The 23,216-nt window shown below is 43.2% G+C and overlaps 2 protein-coding genes across 2 annotated transcripts; one reads left to right on the forward strand and one right to left on the reverse strand.

Annotated features, from left to right (window-relative positions):
- Positions 1-1,923: 1,923 nt before the first annotated feature.
- On the reverse strand, positions 1,924-16,320 carry ABRAXAS2 (abraxas 2, BRISC complex subunit). The gene is made up of 9 exons (XM_065746981.1): positions 16,218-16,320; positions 15,154-15,244; positions 13,070-13,106; positions 10,481-10,547; positions 8,933-9,123; positions 8,281-8,400; positions 7,554-7,638; positions 5,779-5,893; positions 1,924-2,407 (listed from the first exon to the last, which is right to left on the reverse strand). The coding sequence occupies exons 1-9, from the start codon at positions 16,287-16,289 to the stop codon at positions 1,941-1,943; spliced, it is 1,245 nt and encodes a 414-aa protein (XP_065603053.1). The 5' UTR covers positions 16,290-16,320; the 3' UTR covers positions 1,924-1,940.
- A 636-nt stretch (positions 16,321-16,956) lies between these two features.
- EEF1AKMT2 (EEF1A lysine methyltransferase 2) lies at positions 16,957-22,723 on the forward strand. Its single transcript, XM_065746984.1, is given in 7 exon segments — positions 16,957-17,021; positions 17,186-17,251; positions 17,977-18,091; positions 20,410-20,517; positions 21,366-21,582; positions 22,380-22,472; positions 22,475-22,723. Coding segments are annotated over 7 exon segments (687 nt in total). The 5' UTR covers positions 16,957-16,965; the 3' UTR covers positions 22,507-22,723.
- The last annotated feature ends 493 nt before the right edge of the window (positions 22,724-23,216 follow it).

Genomic DNA, 23,216 nt, shown 5'->3' on the forward strand with positions numbered 1-23,216 from the left:
GCACTCACACATCCCCAAAGCAGCATGGCTGCACAGACGTGGCAGGTTTGGGACGGGCACTTACAGCACTGCCTCTTCTCCCTTGGGCCCAACCCACGTCTCCACGCAGCCCAGCAGCAGCAGGTCATCCATCTTCAGCTGCGCCTCTGTACTCTGCTGAGGTCACTCACCGACACAGAACCTGACAACTATTAAAATATAAATTACAGGATTAAATAAGATTTTATTGTCACATTTAACTGCTTTGTCAGAGATGTACATTTTGCAGGTTTCTGTGCGGAATAAGAATCAAACCAGAGTTGCCATCTTGTCAGCTGTGACTTGGGACACAGGCACGCCCTGCAGAGCATTGCTGCAGGAGCTCACTGACAGCAATACGCCCAGAACCAGATCTGTCCAACGGACTGCAACGCCCAGAAACAAAACACAACAGCTTAAGGCTGAGAATAATGTAAAAGAGTCAAAACGGATCACGAGATGTTGAGTGGTGGAAGCACTCAATAGAAGAGCGGCAGTTTTCACGTCTCGTTTTGCTTCATTTAGTACAGGTAAATTGAGGCTAACGAGCAGGGCTTTCCCCACGTACACAGCACGTGCTGAAGTTTCAGTCCTTTGCCAATGTGGTACGTTTCCACCTTTAGTGTGACTGCTCTGTTCTCGTGGGCAGAAACCAAAAGTGGTCACTGGCACCTCAGAGTGATGAACGCTTACCATGCCCTCATCATGAACCGTGGGCCTTCTCATTGACAGATCAGGGATTAAGTCCAATACTACAAACGTTTTAGTGGCATCATTTCACATATTTTGGGCAACGTTAGTATACAAGCGGTAATTAAATAAAAATAAGTGCATCCAAACATGAAACCCTCTCAATACACCACACTTCATTTATCCCAATCATTCTGATGAGCCGCGGTTCAAATTAAAATCATCATTTTACACATTTCATCCGGAGGAAAAGAGGTAATAAACCCAGGGGACTCCCCCAGACAATCTTCTCCTGCCCCGTCCCCTATTTATTACACATAATAACTCTTACAGAAGCATAAATCCAATACTCAGATGCAAATAAAACGCAAGAAGCAGTCTGTGCTGTTTGCAATTTGCAGACTCCGAAGTCCACAGGTGATGGAATTTACTACTTCCGTCAGTCACTTCCTCCTGTATGTGCACTTTGCATTCATACTAAAATAACAAACGAGACAGTAAACGAGGCTAGTGTGGCATACAGTCATTGTAAACCCAGCAAAACCAGAAGAGCAATATTTATGACATTCATTCGGATGATTTCCCAGCCCCCCCCCCCAGACACCCTTTACAGAAAAAAAGGCAACTGTCGTTGTAAGTGATAGACACATTCTGCTAGTAGAAAAGTCGAAACAAACCCCTCCTCTGTTAAAAGAGCATGCCCACAGAAGGTCGACTACATGTGTTCCCATCAGGCTTCTCAGAATCATCGCTCCTTTGCTTGCAAAGGCCAATTTGGCTTATCACAGAAAGCTATTCTGAAGGCGGCCGATACATATATATATTTTTTCCCTTTCAAAAATTAAAATTCAAGGCATGATAGTGCAAGAGGTAAGTTTTGATTTGAGAACATTACTTGTAGACTAACTGTGCTTAGTTACTACAACCCAATTTATTGTCTCAAAGTAAATACGGCAACAAAAGCTACAAGATCTCTATAAATTTCATTTTGCCTAAATTTACCAGTACATCCAGGAACCTCATCAGTATTAGTACAACTTGATTATCCTAATGATTCCATTACAAAACTTGCAAAATGTATCACGAGGTGAACAAACCATCTAGTGCAAGTCTTCTACATTGCGAGCACAGGAATCCTGTGTGGTTCATTTCCTCCAGGTTTAATCCCCGAAATCTCTCTGTAACGATGATGAAAAACGGTGTCAAGTCCTTTCTTTTTTTTCCAACCCCTGTCAAATCTGAGAAGTCTGAGCGTTCCTGGAGTCGCCATCGGGATGTGCTGAAGGTCGGGGATCCCTGCTCTGTGAGTACTCACTGTCAGAGGACTCTGTAGGCTCCAGCAAGTTTTCATAATCACTGTCTTCCGATTCGTCGACATCGTCAGCGAGCGCTCTTTGGGAAGATGGCACGGACGCTCCGTTACCGGAGTATTTCAATCCTGTGTTCGTTGAAACGTAACCAGAAGAACCTACTGCTTGAGGTCGAGGCATAAAAACACTGCTTTCCAGGAGAGCAGGAGCTGCAGTACTTTCCTGACTGCTTGCACTGAAATCCGAATACGGGGGGGGAGGGTCGGAGACGTCTGAGTCTTCCAGCGTGCAGCCTTCCACTGCAAAGCCAGTGCAGGACGTTCGTGGAACAAACAGAGGTTCCAAGTTATCTGCTGGCATTTGCCTACTTAAAATGGCTTGCTGCAGTCCTAGAAGAAACAAAGCAGAACGGTGTACTTAATGCTCCACATTAAGCCCCCTACAAACTCAGCTGCGTGAAGTGTCCGTGACTTGATGCTTCTCCTTCTGCTTTCTGTCCTCCCTCACTGTGCCCGTGTCTCTTCAGTGCTTTTAGTAGTCAAAACAAGGCCAAAAGCAACAGATGCACCTTGCCTTTAGGGATTTCACAGTCTGGGTGTTTCATAGTGAACAGAGAGTAACATGAGCAGTACTCCTGCTACAACCTGGGTGATGGAATTGATCAGCACGTGCTTATGAAGATTACAGATGGTACTGTGCTACAAATAGCCACCAGTGAAACAGAGTATCAGAGAAGGAATTTCACAGTGCTCCTAACAAATGGGGCGGTTAGGAAAACAATTGGTGGAAGACACACGTAGCAATGATGAGCTGCACAAACTGCACAATAGTGGCATCCCTCTGCAGAAAAGAAACTGAGGTTTGCTGCTGCTGGAACAGGCAATACACAAGCATGGTGTGTAACAACACAAGTGGAATGCTGTATCTAATGTTACACACAGCAGGGTGAGGAACACAACTGGAGAAGCCTTGCACAACAGAAGGATCTGCTCGTGCTCTGGGTATACAGCACAAGAGGAAAGGCTGAAATAACTTGGGTAACTAGACAAGGCTGAGGAAACTGCTTAAGCCTTCAAAGACGCATAGCAGGGTATTGTGGAAAGTTAATTAGAAGGTAGCTTAAGTTGGCAGTACTGTACATTAGACATGAGGAGAACCTCCCGTGCAGTAACACTCATTCAGCACTGGGATAGGCTTAAGCTTGACCGGCTTCTAACTGGTTATTAACCTCCAACCATCTGTGAGAACTGACACCCATGTATTTAAGTCTGTCTTGCAGCTAGGTGCTAGACAAGAGCACCATCAGCTCTACTGAGCATACACCTCAACTCTGGAAAACACAAAAGATCAAAGCTGAATAGTTCCTGTAACCAAGCCAGCAAGACACTTCTTACCTAAATAAAAGGGCACGTTTCCCATAAGTGTCCCAGGAAGGAGCTACACAACAGAACTGCAGTTCCAGTCTGCAGTATGAAAACCACGGTGGGGGACTTCCTGGCATTCGGAAGTGCACAGAACACTAACAAAATAATTTCAGTGATCTGTCATGAAGTCTCAGCTGACTTTTATGCTTTAGTGTTAGAGCCACAACCATTAACCAAACATGCTTCAGAAAAGCAGGCTTTTGCACAACACCTTCACAGGAATCTGAATCAGATGCTCTCCTGTCCTTCAGTCCAGAGACTGATCAGCTGGAACAACTCACTCACTAAAGCCAAGGAAATTCCCCAATATTGAGAGAGTAGGAGAACAGAAGGCCAGCTTCACTATTTAGCTACTTGCATCTAAAAATATTAGAGATACAAGCTGCGTGTTTTCCTCTTCCAGCTCTCTCTGGCATTGATCCTCAGCCCAGCACTTCCATCTTGCTGGTAGTATCTGGAGACTAACACTGACTGCTCTTCCTCCTCCTCCCCTAGCTTCTGCCGTATGGGCTGAGATCAGCTCCAGCCTCACTGAAGAACCAGCTCTGCCTCTCTCTGGTTTGCGAAGCAGCAGTTCCCCGGCTGTTTCACCACCAGCCAAGCAGGAAGCAGTGACTCACGCTGCTTACACCTTGCAGATAGCCTGTGACCTGTGCTGGCTCTTCACCTCACCTGTGAGGTTCAGGGAAGGAAGAACCTCAGAGAAGATTGAAGTTTGATGTAAAATATTAAAGAGGTAACAGTGCCTTGCTGCCTGGAGAAAAAACCATCCCATCAGAGCAGTCTGTCACACAGCTGGGGGTGTTAACCAACACAAGCCATCTTTCAGCCTCAGACATACAAAACTAATAAAAAGCGTGTTTTAGCTAAAAATACAAAACTTTATTATTTTACCATTGCAAAACATGGGAAGACAGAGGAAGTGTTTGCTAAAATAGATACTGTGCTTATAAATTTATTTGTAAGTATTACTTCCCACTTGCCTACTCTCTGCCTCTACCTTCTCTGTTCAGTCTTCCCCATCTCCTTGGAAATGTTAAGGCTCTTCACAAAACCCACCACTCCTAACCAGAAGTGCCTGAGGCCGTGCTCCATTCATAGGCAGGTGGGGCAGCAAGGCAGGCAGCCTGATACCTTCACACAATAGGTCTGCCTGATCCAGAGATACAGAGCAGCAAACTAAGATGAAGGTACTCCTACTATTGGCTTTCCTTACCAGCTATGAAAACTTGCTTTTATACTCTGTATTAATATTTTTAAATTGGAGTTATTTCAGCTGTTGAAGCTTAAATCCTAACTCAGTAGAAAGCTTGCTGATACCAGTGTTCTAAGCACAGTACAAGTGCAATTTCCATTCAGAGCCTCACCACAAAAAGATTCATTATTATATTCCTTCAGTGAATTATCAGACTCTATGCCCCAGTGTGCTGAGAAGGACATTTCAGAAGCATCACACCAATAAAATCGATGCAAATTAAATGCACATATCAAATATCATATCATCACTGATAGGTAGGCAAATTCCAATGGCACTCTGCACTAAGTGCTTCTTCTACTTTCTAGCAGGTACTTCTGAATGGAAAGGCTACAGAACAGACTTTTGGGAAGACCTAGTGTAACACTGAAAGGTGGTATTTCAATACTAACCACATTCACTAAGTCAGTAAATAACAAAAATAATGCTGAATAAGTTAGGATCTGGTAACAGCACAGTGGAAGGAGGACAAGAACATAGATCTTCTCTAAACCAGTGGTGAAAAACTAAACACATCCCCTAAAAGCTGTGAGGTCACAAGGCATCTGAGACAGCACTTCGGGTGATCTATGTCAATGGTCATCTCTGAAGAACTCCTTTTCCCTCAGCCTGCTAGTCTGGTGTCCACTAAAGTAACTGGAATCTAATGTAATTTGTGCTGGGCTGGTGTTTGGGGATGGGAGCAGGGAAGGGAATAAAGATTTCTAAATCACGGGCAGTTTCTGGTCTGTAAACACAGCACTCTGTTTCGATGTAATATTTCAAAAGGAATCTCACCAGGGCTTACAATTGTTTTTTTCTATTCCTGGCTTTATTCTTTTTTCTTTCCTACAACTGATCTTTTCCTGTGTTACTTCCAGAATTAACTTCCCCACTCTTTCCCTACACTCCATCTCTCCCTTTTATTGCCATCATGCCAGCCCTGGCAGACTCCTGCAGAAACCCTTTGCAGCACATACACTTCAAAAGTGCAGGTACCGTCCATCCCAGCATGGAATACTTTCTTTTTGCTATGAGCTATTGGGATACACCTCAAAACAATTCCACAAAATGTTCTCCCTTGAAATCAGAAGGTACTTACTTATTTTTTGTTCTTTTTCATTTCTTCTCTGTGCAATTTGCCTTTTTAACTTGTTCACGTCAGCTTGAAAAGATTCAACCACACGTTCACTTTTTTCTACATCTATACACACTGCCTAGGAGGAAAACATGAGATACACTCAGACTTTGAAAAAAAAATACAGAAAAGACTTCCACAGCAACATTAATTAAGCCAATGCTATGAAAGAAGCCATTAAAAGCACAAAGCTAAGAGCAGGAATTGGCTATTTCAGAGCATTTAAGTCAACCTAATGCATTTCCTTCACTGTCTGTTGTGAATTCACAACTGCTGCATGGCAGGGGAAGCACCCCCAGATCATTCCTCAGCTCAAGGAACACAGCCACAATAAGAAACAAAGATAGTTTCCCCTTCTTGTTGAAAGAGGCTTGATTTTTTTCCTCCAGTTTGAACTCAGAGTGTACAGTTACCTTAATGCACTGCTGTTAGCATGATAATGATGCTATGGCAGCACGATCATGAACCTGGCATGAAGGTGCATGCTTTTCATAGCAGGCCAAATTTAAACCAGAGTGTGAAGCAGCTGTGTCAACAAACAGCTGCCCTGAGCTCATCCCCCAGCTGATAACTCTTACATGAACAAGGCTCAGTGATCTGCAGCAAAGTTTCTCTATCCTGGTAGAGAAATGAACTGGAAATTTTAGGAAGACCTTCACTAATGAACAGCTCTGCACAACATGGGTTTCCTTTTTAAACCAGATGTGTTACAGTGGATTTTGCTTACACCTCCAGAAAACAAACACTGGTTGTTTGTTATTCCTCAGCTCTGTAACAATGTACAGCAGCAGGATGGTCATGGTCAAACAGAACCAAGCCATATTTTTAACACATAGAAGGACCACTCCCTGATGATGTCACATTTTTTCTCATTTTTGCTGATTCAAACATCAGCAAGAGCACGAAAGGAAATATTCTCTGCTGGCAAAAATTTCATTTAAAAAAATAGTACCACTAGCTAATGTATTAAACATCAGAAAATAAATTTCTATGTGTCAACCTGAAAACAGTGCTCCTTCTTGATTCAAGTTACCCACCTTACCAGGTAGGTTCAAGGGAACAACTCACATAGAGAAATAGCTCTGTGCAGGCAGGGTGAAGAGATGGCCAGAGCAGTGTGACTGCTTTGCTCTCTGCTCTGTGTGCCAACCAGCAAAGCTACAGTGGAGCAGAGATGCATAGCCAGGAAATTAACTGTGACTCCATCACAATCAGTAGATGTGTGGGCTCCAGAGGCAGCACAGCTACAAGCTGTGAACTGACAAGCTTGCACCTAGGAGGTTTGATACAAGAGGAGCTTTCAGATGCTTTGCCACATTTGGAGCAGGAGGCACTCGTGCTCAACACAAAACATTCTCAAGTTTTAACTAACAGATGGAGCTCTGTGCTGCATACTACACATCGAGAGCCAGAAATCATTTTCAAACTCATACAGGCAAATCCCTACAGCCTTCAGGAAAGCTTTTCTTCAAGATACACTCTTAAAAATAGCTTTCATCTCCCTGAAATCACTGAGCAATAAGCCACGTTTACTTGCGAAAGACAAAGAATCAATGACATTCACATAAATCATTTTTCAGATGTCACTGTCACGTTCCACTATTGAAGTCAAAACATTTTTTTGCTGTTTATGAGAAATCATTTATAAGCTCTAAATAACTCCTGTGCTCTTGCTTTAATTAAAGGATGAAGAGAAGACACCACATACACACTGACCAACAGTAAGCAAAGGAGGTTACCTGCACTTTTTCCTGAAGTGCATTATAAACCTGATAGATAGCCCTGATGTCCTTCATCACTCCATCTTTGTCAAAAAAATCAGTACTACAAAAAGAAGCAGAGACCATTAGTTAGGGAAGACAGCACAAGCTCCTACCTCACGCTCTCTGTGAGTTGCTGTTCAGCAGTCAATCACTGTATCTCTAAAATACTTTTTCTTTTATAATGGTAAAAAAAAAAAAAAGTACTATACTCTGAAGAACCAAAATTCAAACAGCAGAACATTTGATACCAAGGCTCCCTCTGGAACAATGAAGTCCCATCTTTATTCATATTAAACACATGCAGAAAACTCTAAGCTTGTATAATTTCATTGCCAACAGTCATAAGAGCTATTTTGCATTAAGAGCATTTAAATAAAATTACTAAAACCAGCAATAACAAATACTCTAAACTAAAGTGTTCTGGCTTTAAAACAAGCCCACATACAAGAGCTGCTTGAGAAAAGAGTTAATGAAAGAATCCTGCAGCCAGAAGGCCCACAGCACTGACTGCCCATACCAACTCTGCTTCTCCACTTAGCACATTGAGCTACAACTGTTCCTGTCAAAGATCTCATTCTGAGCAGGAAAAGCACAGTAGGAACCAACTGCTCATTCTCCTCCAGAACTATGTTTTTGCTGCTTGAAGTACATATCCTTACTATTCTGGGGAAGGTACAGAAGGCAGAGCTTGGTATAATCTTACCCGTATTCCTTAATAACTTTGGCATAATTCTGAGAAGTATTTGGCACTGAAGAAACTTTGTATTCCTGTTGACTTGTGTTGCCTAGATTAGGAATAGCAAGGGACACCCTTTGATTATACCTGCAGAAAAAGTTTAGAAAGAGTTCTTAATTACGTTTTAAGAAATTACTTACAGTAGTCTTGGCACTACTCCATCTCTTGGATGATTAGAACTTGCCTCATTTCCAAGCTTCTGAGTTAGGTTTATTATAAAAATTGCCAAATATTGGAAGCTGCATTTAAAATTCCCTGGAGATGGATGTATCTCTGTAGCTCTAACAGCCATTGTGCCAGAGACACAAGGGTGCACCTGCATTCATGTCTCTTACATGGAAGATGGTACCAACACCCCACTTCTCTTAAATATTCAAACAATAGCAACAAGATATTTTAAACACTGAGAAGAACTCTCACCCCAAGACTGACTCACCAATTACTCGCATAGGGCAGTGGTGGGTGACAAGCCATCAGCACTAACAACTGCACACACCAACATAACACTTGATAAACAGAAAACCCTCTGTGTAATCCTGCCAACTTCAGAAGTTTACAACATAAAGAATAGCAACAAGAATAAAAAGCAAGGACTGGCTCATACGTGGAGGTTGCTCACCTTCGGTTTGGTCTAAAAAGCACATATTCTAAAGCATGTGTTGAGTTATTTGCAGTGGAAATGAAGCTGAAGAGAAGGAAGACAAGATCAGGCACTCCAAGAATGTGGGTCAGCTGTTTGTGAATGATGTGCTCTCTGTATGACATTTGCTGCTGAGTGTTTCTCCTAAATCTGTACCACCCAATAACGTTCTGTAATCACATGCATCAGAAAAAAAAAAGTATTAGTTGACACAGACATACTGACTGATCAAAAGTTGCCTTAACTTTTGATATGTGAATTGGCCAGTTCTTGGAACAGCTTTGTTACAACAAAACCTGACTGAATATCTAGAGGTTTGCATCTACTAAACAGCCCCAGAAACTGCCACATCCTGCTACACACGACTATTAACTGCTCAGCGTGGTTGTGCTATGATCCGTGTGCCCTCTGTGGCACTTAGGAGCCCACTTTCATTAATTCTTAAGCCAGTTGTTTACTTTTAATGACAAATCTCAGAGCACCTTCAAATGATCAGACCTGAGCAGTTCTCAAACACAGCAGATGTGTTTATTTTTTTTTTAGCCTGAACATTTCAACTGCCTATTCACTCATATTGATTTGCAAGACACATTTCCAGTGCTATGCAAACATATGTGCAAATAATGTCTGCTCGTGAGACGTGTGGGACTAATCTGCTGAGCACACCAATAAAATTGTGTACTTAATTGTGATAAGACTCATAAGCACAGCAGATAAGGCATTATAATTCAATGATTATTTTGAACACAATGTATTAAAATTATTTAGTGGAAACGGGCAATTAAATTAAGACAATAATGATAAAGGATGCATCGTTAGCATTCCGGTTTAGGAGGACTCCCAAGAATAGGCACTGTCACATAGCGACTCATTAAGATTCTGTGCATTTATTGGAACAGAACAGACTTGATACATCGAACAATATAATGCTGTCATAATTAAGCATTGTTTTTAACTTCTTACAGTAGAATGTGTACAATTACATAGTCTGATGTAATAAGCTGTGCTTATTTTGTGAGCAGAACAGAACACAAGGCTACCTTGGTTATGGACAGCAGCATTTTGTTTCTTTTTTGACACCATGACAACTGATGTCATCAAACCTATAGCACTTTAATCTCATGTATGTGCCTGTACATATAAGATACACTCACAACATATGTGTTATGTGTAAATACACAAGTACACACAGAGGAGATTATTCTGACAGCATTTGCTAGGAAATAAAAATAATGGCAATGATTTACATTCAGCTCAGAAACCAGACAGTGCATTAATGCCAGCCCTTCATTTCTGGAGATGTGAGCTTAAATTCTTCATTCTTCTTCAGGGAATTTAGACACTGCCCCCAGTTCAACCCAAGTACCACAAATCCACTAAGTTGTGTTCAGGATAATCCTTGGTTCAGAACATCGGATCAGATTTATTATAAGGAATTATTTCTCCTAGTTAGCAATCTGCCTTCTCAAAACCATTCTAATTATATGCTCTTATGTCTAGAACAGGAGGAAAAGATAGACAACTTACTTTTCTTCGATCTTTAAGAATCCTGTCCAAACTCTCCTCGTTAACCTTGCCTGCATAGTCATAAAAGCTTGAACCAAAAAAGAGAAATGTAGGCATTTATTTTACACACATACATCATACATATAGTAGTTTATATTCTTCAAATAGATGGCATTCTATAAATTAGAAATCAACCCCTACAATTTTATCCTTATCACAGCACTCACATCACCTACTTGAGACATCCAACTTGGCTGCTATTCAGTGACAAAACCAGAAGCTTGGACTGACTACACAGCTTGTAAGAAAGCAGCAGTCACTCACAGAGGAGGATGCAGAGCACAGAGGTGAGATGTATAAGGCTAGCTGGTGCAAATAGTCTAACCATTTTTAAACAACTGGTAATGAAATGTAGTATGGCTGAAATTATTAGTTCTCAAATGCCTTCATTGAGCACATTAGTTTGATGACTAGGATTTCAGTCTCTTCAGCAGACAACACGTGCAGAAATGGACTGTGGAACTGTATTCTGATCAGCACTCTGCAAATCCCTGCTTTGCTATGGGCAGCCTACCTCCCAGAGAGGAAAGGAAAGCAGGGCCGACTGACATGCAGTTACAAATCACTTTCTTGAGCTCCAGTGCTTCGACTGAGCTCACGTGAACAGACCCTCAAAGCCAAAACAGTTACACTGGGGTGAGCAAGAATCTCAAGTACTGTGGTCTTCCCACACAGCTCTGCTTACAGGATGGAGGCCCAAATCCTAACAGGTTGTCACTCAGAGGACACGACATTTATAAATTTATAAGAATTTATAAAGCTATCCACACAGAGAGGTTTATAAATTCAAATGGAGCACACCTCATAACAGAAGCAAAAACATTTCAAAGTAGATTCCTCCTTGACTTACCTGCCAAGTCTTTAGTCTCTTTCAAGAGCTGATATCACTAACACCTAAAGCAGTGCAGGAAAACACTCTGTTTTAGAGGTCTATGATCTCAACTCTTGTTTGTGTGGGGAAAAGAAAAAAAAAACAAACATAAAATCCTGAGCTCAGTACTTGGCTGGTAAATAAGGGTGGAAATAAGATTTGGTTTAAGAAAAAAGTTACTTTGAATATTAAGACTACAATTACTAATTAGAGATACAGTATCTGCATAATTTTTTCAATTCATTTTCACAACATTTTTACATTCTTGTAAGTATTGGATATCCAATTCTTTATCCACAACTTGTAATTGTCCCACAGGACAAGCAACTAGTGCTTCACAGAACACCCTAATTTGAGAACTGCACAGATAAAGATACCAGGCCTATTAAAATCCTCACTACTTATTCAGTTCCCAGTCCTTGCTAAATGCACTGGAGCCAAGCCTGTGACATTCAGCAATGCCAGCTTACAAAAACACAGAGCAGATGAGCCACAGGCCTCCTAAGCCTGGCTACATTAAAGTCAAAAGGATCAGGTAGAAATGTCCCCACACCAGCATCTGTTGCACCTTAAGGAACAGAATAATTGGCATCTGGTACTGATACAGGGCACCTGAACTTTGTGTAATTCCCCTGTGCTCTGAAGTTCAGAAATTCATCCTTGCTCACATGGAGAAATCATGTAGAAAAATGCAGATTTTCTCCCCTTTCTTCATCACCTCAGATACTAACAACAAATTTCTTGACTGGGGAGAGATGGTAAGTGTGATTGGTTTTGACATGTGCTGCACAAAGCACCACAGGAACAAGGAAGGGCCCACTACACACTGGGACATTACCTCAGTGTGTGGAGCCTCCAGCATATAAACCACTGGGTTAAGAGTACCCTTCTGTAATGATCAGATAGCAAATGATAGACTGCAGCTTTTCTCCCTCATCTAACTCATGTCAGTCACAGTATCTAAGGTACTGCGTCTTATTTAGAGACTTCCAACCAATTAAGAAAAGACAAAAAGAAATTAATAGGGAATTCCTTCTGAAAAGAATTTCTTGGGAGTAATTTAGAAGCCATTGCTGTATAACAAATGAAGACCATACAGAAAAGCTATATGTAGTAAATTAAAGCCACTAAAGGGAACATCAGACAGACATTTAAGTTTAATTCTGGAGTGCAGAAGATCAGAAGGCAAAAAGAACTAGTAAGCTGAAAGCTTTGCAGTAATTAGTTGGTGCACATCAGTACAACTAACTGCATGATTACCCAGCAGCTTACCAGGCAGGGGTGTACTATGCCCCAGCAAGCATAATTAGTGTTAGTCTGAGGCTGCAATAATTTGCACTGGTTTTGTCTTCCACCTGAATTATCAGTGGTATGATTTAATCTGATTTATATCCCCCTCCACTGCATAGGTGACAATTTGAAGAGGCAGAGAAAGAAGCGTGCACTGGTTACCTTGGCACTCTTTCTAAACTAAGGTTTTATATCAAGGCAGAAGGTACCAAAACTGAACACACACTTCCATTGCCATGGTACGTGCAATTTACACATATCCCTGCATCATCAGCAGGTAAGGAAACAACACAAGTGTCACTAGGCACCCTGAAATGCTGCTACATTTCAGTGAGCTATTCCTTTTTATATTTCACAGCCAACACTGGAAGAAAACAGAAAAAGCTTACCTAAAGAGTTTTGAACAAGGCTCGTGGTTGTGGATTTCTGCAACAATAAAAAGAGAGGCATATGTCCGACTGCTCAAGATAAAGAGGAGCTATAGTGGCACATCTTGCCTAACCTTTCCACATCACATCTATTGAGCAAATAAGCTTTTGTATCACCACACAGTGTCCTTTCGTGTCTCAGCAACTCTGGATGTGCAACCTGGGCTGGGGAGCTGCTTTGGCAGGGAGTTGGACTCAATCTCTGGAGGTCCCTTCCAACCCCAACAACTCTGTGACTCAGTGATGTCAGTCATCAAAAAGGAAAAAAAAAAGAGCAAAAATCCAAACCATACAGTTTCTCTAATACCAAGCACAACTTCCTTTCTGTAGTATTCAGTACTTCTGACAGGTTCTCCTCTGCTCAGACTCCTCAGATACAGTTTGTCACATTCATATTATTATGCTTTGATCACATACCTTTTGTCTGAAACTGTATTTGCTCAGACTGAGCAGCATTTACATGGCAATACTATTTTGTGTTCCTCCATCAGAATGCTGCTGGAACGTTCAGCAACAGCTCTGTTTAGAGCCTTCCTTCCTGTGTGACTCACCACCTGCTCGTGATGGCAACCTCAGCAGAATCACAGGCAGACTACAATTCCCAACAACAGCAGACTGCACACACTGGCATGGTGGCATATTCAGCCACCATCACAACAAGGCCCTGAGCATCAGTGGCACACACACTGCCTGAGAAGCAACACTTCCATCAGCAAGAAGCATTTGTTGTGCTGCTGTTACACTCTGAAACAAATCCAACCACATAAAGCCACGTCATCCCCACATTTTCATTCTGGCACACAGGGACCTGTGGGAATGATTTGCTAAACAAGGCCAGCAAATTTAATTATTGCAGCTCATACTAACTCCTTCCAGCAAACAGATGAACCATGGCTGCTGAGAATGCATCACTTGATTCTTGGGTTACTGCACTGCTACACAAATGCATGAAGGTGCCACCATTCCAAATCTGAGTTTTGCACACTGATTTATTTTACATAAATACACAGAGTATCCTTACCACATATATGCTTTAAGCACACACACAGTGCCACTACACTTTGAGATAATAGACACAAAAAACATTAAAGTTCATCTGTGAGAACTGTAACACAAATCTGTCAACTTCATTTCAAATTCTAAACTCTTGGGTCAACTTGTAAGGTTGATAGATAAATGCTGCAGTAAGAACCTGGTCAACAAGAAGTATCCAGAATATACCTGGGGGGCATAATTTCCTTTATTACAAACACACACAAAAGTAACTTAAAATATAATAAAAGAGTATCTAGAAAGGGAATAATTTTTAATATTTACAAGCACTTGGTTTATGAAATCAAAGTAGGGAGCAGCTGGTTAGTGGTGTTGCAATGCCATCAGTAACTATGGCTAGGTAGCACAGAGCAGCCACATCAAATTTTGTATCAACAGACAGACATCAGCTGCTTTCCTTGATACAAAACTCTGACAACTGTTATATACGTACACATGAGAATGTCTATCTCTTTATTTTCTGTACTTTATCTCGAAGATTAGTACAGGTCACACAGTTCGTTTATCACCTGTTTTTCTTTAGGAATGCTCAGACCTGGAATCAACTTTAACCACCCCTATTTCAAGGGTTGCATCTTCAGATGCATCATAATACACTACATACTTACAGCAAGCATTAGTTCTAAAAATGCCATTTGTGAGATCACTGGAAGATGTCTGTGGAACAGTTTGTAATGCTTTATAAAGACCCTGGTAAGTTACCTACAATCCATCCCACAAAGTCAAGCACGCACACATTTGGGCTCTTACAAATGTAGATGTATTTTAACACTAAGTGATACGTATGTATTCAAAAAACAAATGGCTTTTCCTTTCCTCAAACCTCTACGTGAACAAATGACATAGCAAGTGGTTTAATACCAACTTTAAAAGACCAGAAAATCTTATGGTGGTCTCAAATGTGAAAAAATAGTTCTTACTGAATTGTTACATGAAGAAATGGAAAACCCAACAGCACTTCTCCCAGAATTTCTCAAAGCTCTGTTACTTACCAATTACCTGCAGAAATTCTGTGTTGCTGATCTGGGAGTCACTGATGCTAAAGGTCTCTTCTTGTCTCACCTCTCCTAACAGAAACCCTTCCTGCAATTTCAATGGAAACAAACAAACAAAAATAATTAAAAAAAAAAAGGACTAAAAATAAGAAACAAAACAAAAAAAACCCCACAACATGCAGCAATTTATTGCAACTTACTTAGCCTTAAATGGTAAGTAACCATAACTTCACTAAACGGAAGCTTTCATTTGACATAGCACATGGGCTGCTGTAAGTACAATGTTACATTTACGAGGGTTGACATTCTAGCTTATAACACTGTAGCAATGAGCTGCCCCATAACAACACAGGGATTTCATGACGGAAGACACGCACTGTAGTGAAGTGAACGCCCCTTCCCTGGAAATATACAAGGCCAGGACGGATGGGGCTGCAAGCAGCCTGGTCTAGAGGGAGCTATCCATGTATAAAGCAGGGGGGTCAGAAGCAGATGATCTTAAAGGTCCATTCCAACTGAAACCATTCCCTAGGCAATACAGCACCCGCGCAGGGAAAGCACACGCTTGGGAGAAGGGCACTGCCCCCTGTCCCAGCACCATGGGAACACAGCGGGCAGGGAGCGACCCTGAGGACAAACAGAGTTCACATCCGCAGAGACAGAAACGCACACATGGAGGTGAGCTAGGCCCTCAGCATCAGAAACCCGAAGTAACTTAATCCATCCGTCTCCTCTCCTACCCAGAACGAGTCAGGACAACGAGCAGGGACGAGGCGCTACCGTAACACAAGTACGGCTCTCCGGAGCGGAGAGGCGGGAGCGATTATCCACAGGAAGCGTGTCAGCAGGACGCAGAGATTCACAACACAGCCCCCATACACGCTGCCCACCGAGCGGGAGCCCCGACACCCCCAGCCGGACCCCCCCGGCCCCAGCCGCGCAAGGGGCCGCTCCTCAGAGCCCAGCGGGGGCCGCTGCCGCCGGCTGTTTGCATCCCGGGTGGGCCGAGCCCTGAGGGCCCAGAGCCGCCGCGCCTCAAGGAGGCGGTCCCGGGCACCTACGTGGTCGGCGCTGCTGTTGGCGCTGAAGTAGCAGACGGAACTGAACGTGTAGCCCGAGATGGAAGCCGCCATGATGGACACCACTGCCGCCGCCGCCGCCGCTCCCACAAGGCAGCGCGCGCCCGCCGCCCGCCCGCTTCCGGCAGCGCGCGGGGCATGCTGGGAGATGTAGTCCGGCTGCGTGCAGGCTGTGCGCGGAGTCCTGGAGTCCTTCGAGGTCATCCGGCGCAACAAGGACGGTGACCCGAGCATGTCTCGCCTTGAGCGGTTTCGAGGTCTGAGCCTCGCCTGGGTCAGGATAAAAGCAGCACGGTTATACGGAGGATTTATATGTGATTTGATGAGGTCGCATGTGGAACGGATTCTCTTTTCCCATCTAGCGTTGCTTATAGCTGCGTGTGTGTCAGAATCTCTACGCAGGTGGCGCAAAAAAAATAGCGCAAACCTTTTTTGTAAAGATCGCTTATGAATCGAAACGATGAAAATCAGTCCCCTTGGAGCTGTGCTGTTCCTCAGAACCAAACTAGCGATTCCAGTGAAACGCTTCGGAGCGATGACAATCCGTGAGCCAAAAGCGGAACGAAGCGTTGGCTTTGGAAGTACCCCTCCAACCGGGGCCAGCTTTAGGGAGGGGGAGCCCGGCGGCACGGAGCGCCGGTCCTCCACAGCGCCGGGGGGCGCTCTCTCCCCGCGCGCCGCGTGGTGGCGCCGGCCGCGCTCTGTGGTGGCCCCGCACTTCCGGGCGGGCATGGCGGGCGGCGGGGAGGAGCCCTTCGCGCCCTCGGCGCTGGGCACCAGGCCGCAGTGAGTGGTTTGGGTTGTGAAGCGGGCTCCAGTTGGTGCTGTGACATAAAGGCGGGCTCGCTCTCTTCCTTTTCCCTGCTCTTTTAAGTCGTTCGCAGTGCTAATGGACGTATCTTCTTCTCCCCATCCCCTCTCCCCCCCACCCCGCTCTCCCTCCACTGTAGCTGGGATGCGGCGTATGAGAGAGAGCTGCGAGCTTTTCAGGACACGGGAGACGCTGGGGAAATTTGGTAATTAAACCATTCTACCGGAACGTGCCTGCTGTTTCTTTCTAAAGGGGACGTTGTAGGGCCAGCTCTGTGTGTTGGCAGGGGATGTCGGTATTGGAGACACCCATTCCTCTCCTGACCGGCTTTGCAATGTACGTTTGTATGCTGTGCTTATGCAGCTGTCCCAGCACAGAAAACGAGCTGGCAGGTATGCTCTGCTGTACTCATAAGTGTGAAGTGCTCGTTTTATCACTGAGCTCAGATGTAAGTAGGCAAGTTGCCAGCGCTGTCTTCTCATACAACAGGAGGGCTTTGCACTTGAAGGGAGCTCATAAACAGGAGGCTAGAAGCTGAAAGAGGAGTTTAAGTCAGAAGTTAGGAAGAAATTGTTCACTCAAAAGGCAGTGAGGCACTGCTCCCAGAGCTGTGGGTGCCCCATGCCTGAAGGTGTCCATGTCCATGAATGGGCCCTGGCCCCCCTGAGCTGCTGGGGGCACCCACCCCACATCAGGAAATTGCAACTAAATTATCTTTAAAGTCCCTTCCAACCAAAGCCATTCTGTGGTCTGATTCATTTAAACTTCAAACAGACGTGGAGTATGAGCTATGACAGTTGTTAGCTGAGTGCTTCAGTAAGAAGGACTCTGCAGAAGCTGTGGAGCAAGGAAGTACATTTGCTGTGCTTGTTTAACAAAAACATTGTGTGTCTTTGTTAGCTTGATTACCTGAGCCCTTGTTCCTAATAGGTTTGGAGAAGAAAGCATGTTTCGCATAATCAGATGGTTGGAGAAACAAAAGGTGCCCCTTGACAGCTCTGTGCTTGACATTGGGACCGGGAATGGTGTTTTACTGATTGAACTGGTTAGTATATTGCAAAGTTTCTGCTTTTGTAACAGAAGCAGTGCTCAGTTCTCACAAGGGACAGTAATCACGGCAAGTTGTGACTTAAGCAAAAAAAACAGAAACAAGCCCTTCCAGCTCAGATGTTCTGAGATTCTTTGAAACCTGACGTGTTAGCTTCCTGGACAATGTTTAAATTAAAACTTTTACTTTTGTTTTGTTTTGTTTTTCTATCAGCAGAACAGTGCTTACTGTGCATGAGGTCTCTGTTTTTCATTTGGTTTAAGGGTGCATGTGAAATTACTTCAGTCTTGTTGCCAGGCCTTAAAAATCATTCTGTCACAAAGACACAGTTGCACAAGGCAGGCAGTTTGTGGGGCTCAGAGATACAACATATAAAGTGAAGCAGCAGTGGTTGACAGAATAAACATGTATATGGTTCTATGTGATGGAAATACCTGTGTGTTTTTGTTTGGGGGTTTTCTTTCTGCATGCGCCCAAACCTGAAGTTTCTTGATGCTGCCTGGATTGTCACTCCAGATTTCAGATTTTTTTTCAGACTTCTTTAAATCAATTGGCCTGATTATCCCTTATTTTAACTTTACTTTCCTACTGTTTTCCCAAGTTTAAAAATGCTTTTCTTCCCACTGTTGTGGGTAAGGAGATTAAGCTGATTAATGCACCAAGTACTCAAGTGTGAAACCAGACTGCTTGCCCATCCTCAGTTCTGACAATAATACTTATTTCTGATATAAAAAAAAGGGCCAAAACCAAGTTGTTTATGTAAGTGCTTTGTTAAACTGCTGTAAGAGCAGATGAAGGCCAAGTGAGGGTGGCAACACAAACCCAAGGGGTGCCACGCTGACAGCACTTCATGCTGCTGATTGAACCAGCTCTGTCAAGGAGCAGTACCACCTTCAGGTCACTGACTCCAGGACACAGTGTGGTCATGTTTAGCATTAGAGTGCTTCCTGTCCACACGGAGCCAGGTCGTACAGGTTTAGCAGCATTTAATGCTGTTTATCCTTAAACTTTCCTTCTCTGCCCCAAAGACTATAGGAGTGAATGGAAACTCCCTGAAGTGACTCAAGCTCTTCGTTCCCAAACAGAGGAGCTGTTGTGGAAACTATGCTTCCACCCCCAGGCCTTCAGCACATGCATCTCAGGAAGCTTGGTTTGCTCTTGGAGCTCTGGGGAGGAACGTGGGCAGAAGCCTTAGCAATATGCTGTTCTTCATCAAACACGCACAACGCAGTCTTTGTGTTTAGCTGAAATTAGTCCTCAATTAAGAACAGCTGGCTGCCACTGCACTCACACAGACTGAGGGGCTGCTAGGAGGAGGAAGGACTTTTAAAAACTTTGTTTTCTTTGTTGCTGAAGTGTTGGCCTTTGGAATAAATAGACGGGCAGCAGACTGCTTAATACTAGTTGAGGTCCTTGGTATTCAAAAAACAAAACAAAAGAAAAAACCCACCCCCTCCCTCTGCCATTCCTGCCTGCAGCTGGCCATAAGGTCATAGCTTTTCCTGCTGGGTTTGGAGCCAGCCAGATTGGCTGATCCACGTGCTGCCAGATCTGCTCCTACCTGGGAGTGCAGATGTGTTACCAACCTGCTCCCACATACCCAGTTCATGCGACGTGTGTGAGCCCATCTGCTTTGCAAGAGGGTTGCTAGGCTCTCACTGCCTCAGCTGGATGAGCTGGGTTATCATTATCTAGTTCAAAGTCAGCAGAAAGTCTATCTACTCTTTTATGTGGTTTGTAACCTGCCTAACGATCACTGATACGAAGACCTCACTGCATGCAAATAATTGCACTGAGATAGGTGTGAGCATGAAAAATCAGAAAAACAGTTTTACAATGATTTTCTGTGCAACCTGGTCTGGGGACCTGCTTTGGCAGGGGGTTGGACTCAATGGTCTCTAGAGATCCCTTCCAGCCCCTACAGTTCTGTGATTACATGTACTGGCCCTTAGAAGTTAGGCTATAAGCCAGATAATTGCTTGCTGTCTTATGTGTTGAAGAGGTTTTTCTTATTTTGAAGCACCTGTCATTGGCACGTTCTCATCACAGAAAATTCCTGGTTTTGAGGTTACTTTTGGTACAGATGAGAGCTTATTCCCCTCCAGAGCTTATGACAGTTCTGCTCAGTTTCCCACTTGCTGACATCAGGCAGCTTTCAGGCAGCAGTTCTGGTGAGGTAGCAGGCAGATGAGGTTCTGGGTTGTATTATTTTTCCCTCATTAAGAGGAGGGAGGATGAATTATAGAGCAGAGGAATAGACCCGGTGAACAAAAGATCTGTTAGCATGCTGATTAAGATTCTCTGCTTCTGTCTAGGCAAAAAATGGCTTCACTAACCTCACTGGGATTGATTACTCACCTTCTGCAATACTGCTTTCAGAGAAAGTAAGGGAGAAAGAAGGGATGTCTAACATTAAATTGCTGGTAAGTGTTGAGTGAATCTTTTATTAAGGAAATTGAAAGCAACTGACCCCAAGGTTAAGTGACCTACTTGATATTCAGATGCGCATTAATGATGTGTTTTGAAATTCATTTGTATTTTTTACCTTATAAGAGTATTCCAACCAAGTAAATCTGTATTTACAGGAAGATTTGTGGTGTATCTTGTTGTTTGTAGCAGTCAAAAGCTGCCCATGCTTCTTGCAGGGAACCGAATAGCAGATAGCCATGTGACAAGCTCTGCATTTAAGCTGATATACTTTGAATTTTAGGTTTAAACTAGAAGATTAAATCCATACAGGATAGAATCCCTGCCAGTAGCTCTGCAGCAGGGAGTTTGGGAGACCCTGCTTGAGCAGGGCAGGGACCAGCTCCAGAGTTCCCTTCCAGCCACAGCCATCCTGTCAGTGATATTTCTCTGCTGTGTTTTTCCCCACCAGCTCTGTATCCCTGTGATGTCTCTGTTCTTCTGTCTCAATTGTGAGCTCTTTGTAACAGGCACTGTCTTGTCTTCTGTATTTGTACAGGGCCTAGCACACGGCACCTAGGAAACCAGGGATCAAAGTACAAATAATGATTTGAAGGATGAACTCCCAAATGAGCTTTAGATGAATAGGTATAGATGTGGGCTTTATAGCAAATAGATTATTATGTCGCAGGTAGAGAACAAAGAAGCTGATGTGGTATTGGAACTGTGTGAAGCCTTTGGCTTACCCTTTCCTAAGGGTACCCTCTCCTATTGCCAAGTTTGAGATTAAAGCATTGGTTTGCATTAAAGATTCAGGAGCTCCAGAGCAGAAGATTGTTTTCACAGTTGTAGATTTCTGGTTTAGGTAGAAGACTTCCTGGCTCCATCAGCTGAGCTGTCAGCATTTCAGATCTGTATTGACAAGGGGACTTTTGATGCTGTGAGCCTTAATCCTGACAATGCAGTTGGAAAGAGGAAGCAGTACGTGAGGTCTCTCTGCAGCGTGTTGAAACCAGAGGGGTTTTTCCTCATAACATCTTGCAACTGGACCAAGGAGGAGCTGCTGGATGAGTTCAGAGAAGGTGAGCAGTTGAACAGAGCCATTTTCCAGCTCATGGTTGACCAAGGGTGCTGTGGGTAAATTTTAGTGTCTGAGTTAACATATTTTCTCAGATCAGGATAAGACAAAGTAGTGAAAAGATTAGTGAACTCCTCAGCCTATTCTCACTGTGTTTTCCTCAAGAATTACTCCTATGTTTGCCAGCACCAGTGTGTCAATGTGGCACAGGTTTTGTTATACTTTAGAGAGTGAGGATCTCAGACTAGCTACACTGGGAAAGGAGGAAATTCTATACCCAGGTGTTTTTTTTTCTCTTTTGTCATTTTATTAACGGATCCAGTTCACCCATACAACTGCTCTAAAAATGACCCGTGTTTAGGGGAGCTGACAAGTCTGACCTTTTTTGTCCCTTCCTCAGTGTCCTGTCTGATCCTCTCTGAAGGTGTTTTTGTCTTGTTTTTTTTTTTGTTTGTTTTTTTTTTAACATGATTGTTACCTCCTGAGTCTCATGCCTGAAGCTTGAAACTTCAAGAGTGTGGATCTAAAACAACCATCCCTTCTGGGGAACTAAAATCACTGGCAAGTAATCATCTCTTCTGCCATTAATTTGTGTGATTCAGCCATCTGAGATTTTTATTACCCGTGGAAGGGTTTCAGCTGTATAAGGCAGCAGCACAGCGTAACAATACAGTCCTATGAAATTGCAAAGTAACTGACTTGCAAGTTTTCCAGACAAATAGAGTGGTTTGCAAAGGGTTATCCAGGAGGGGAATAAAATGACTTCCTTCTAATAAAAGCATTTTAATTTCTGTCTGGCAGGATTTGAAATTCTGGAGGAGCTGCCAACACCCAAGTTTTGCTTTGGAGGAAGAATTGGAAACAGCGTAACAGCATTGGTTTTCCAAAGAAAAAAGTGAGACCATCCATCTTGGACAAATTAGATTAGCTGAGAAAAGTCTGAACTTTAAAGTAAGCCTGACAGCAAACCTCAGACACGTGTGTAAATAAATGTTATTTGAGTACACAGTTAAATGCTATGTATGGAACTCTGAGGGACTATAAAACATTGCCCTGGAAACATAACAGCTTTGCATAACTTGCCTGCAAATTTTGCCCTTGCTACAACCTCAGTTGTTTTAGGGAAGCTGCAAGTTTGAGAGGGACAAACAAGTCAAGAGCTGAAACCCTTTCAAAACAGTTCAGTCAGTGCTTTTAAGTTCAGAAGTTCTGCCTCCACTGAAATAGCTTGTCTCTTTCCCACAGAGGCCAACTATTGAGTGCTTTTAAAAAGCTCACCTGTGGGAATGTAGGCTTGCTTCATTACTTCCACTGATCCCGTAATTATATAAAGGTGTGACATTGTAATCTCACTAGCTTGTACACATGCCTCTTTCATTATTAATTTGCTATATAGTGATGTCTTAAGAGCCAACAAAGACCTGATGTTTTCCAGTGAATTTCTCAGGATGAATTTTAGTTGCATAATCAATTCACACTCTGTGAGATGTGTAGGATTTAGAGCAGGTTTGAGGCAGAGTTCATGAGTCTGTCAGCTTCTCAGGACTACAGTAAAGTTTTCTAGTAAAATGCTCAAGAAATGAAAAGAAAAGGCCTGCAGATGGGTGCAAGGAACAGAAAAAACAGAGTGGCACCCAC

Source organism: Cyrtonyx montezumae, unplaced genomic scaffold (assembly GCF_038088225.1).
Source record: "Cyrtonyx montezumae isolate F1298 unplaced genomic scaffold, pur_monq_1.0 scaffold_4, whole genome shotgun sequence".
NCBI classification, from domain to species: Eukaryota; Metazoa; Chordata; class Aves; order Galliformes; family Odontophoridae; genus Cyrtonyx; species Cyrtonyx montezumae.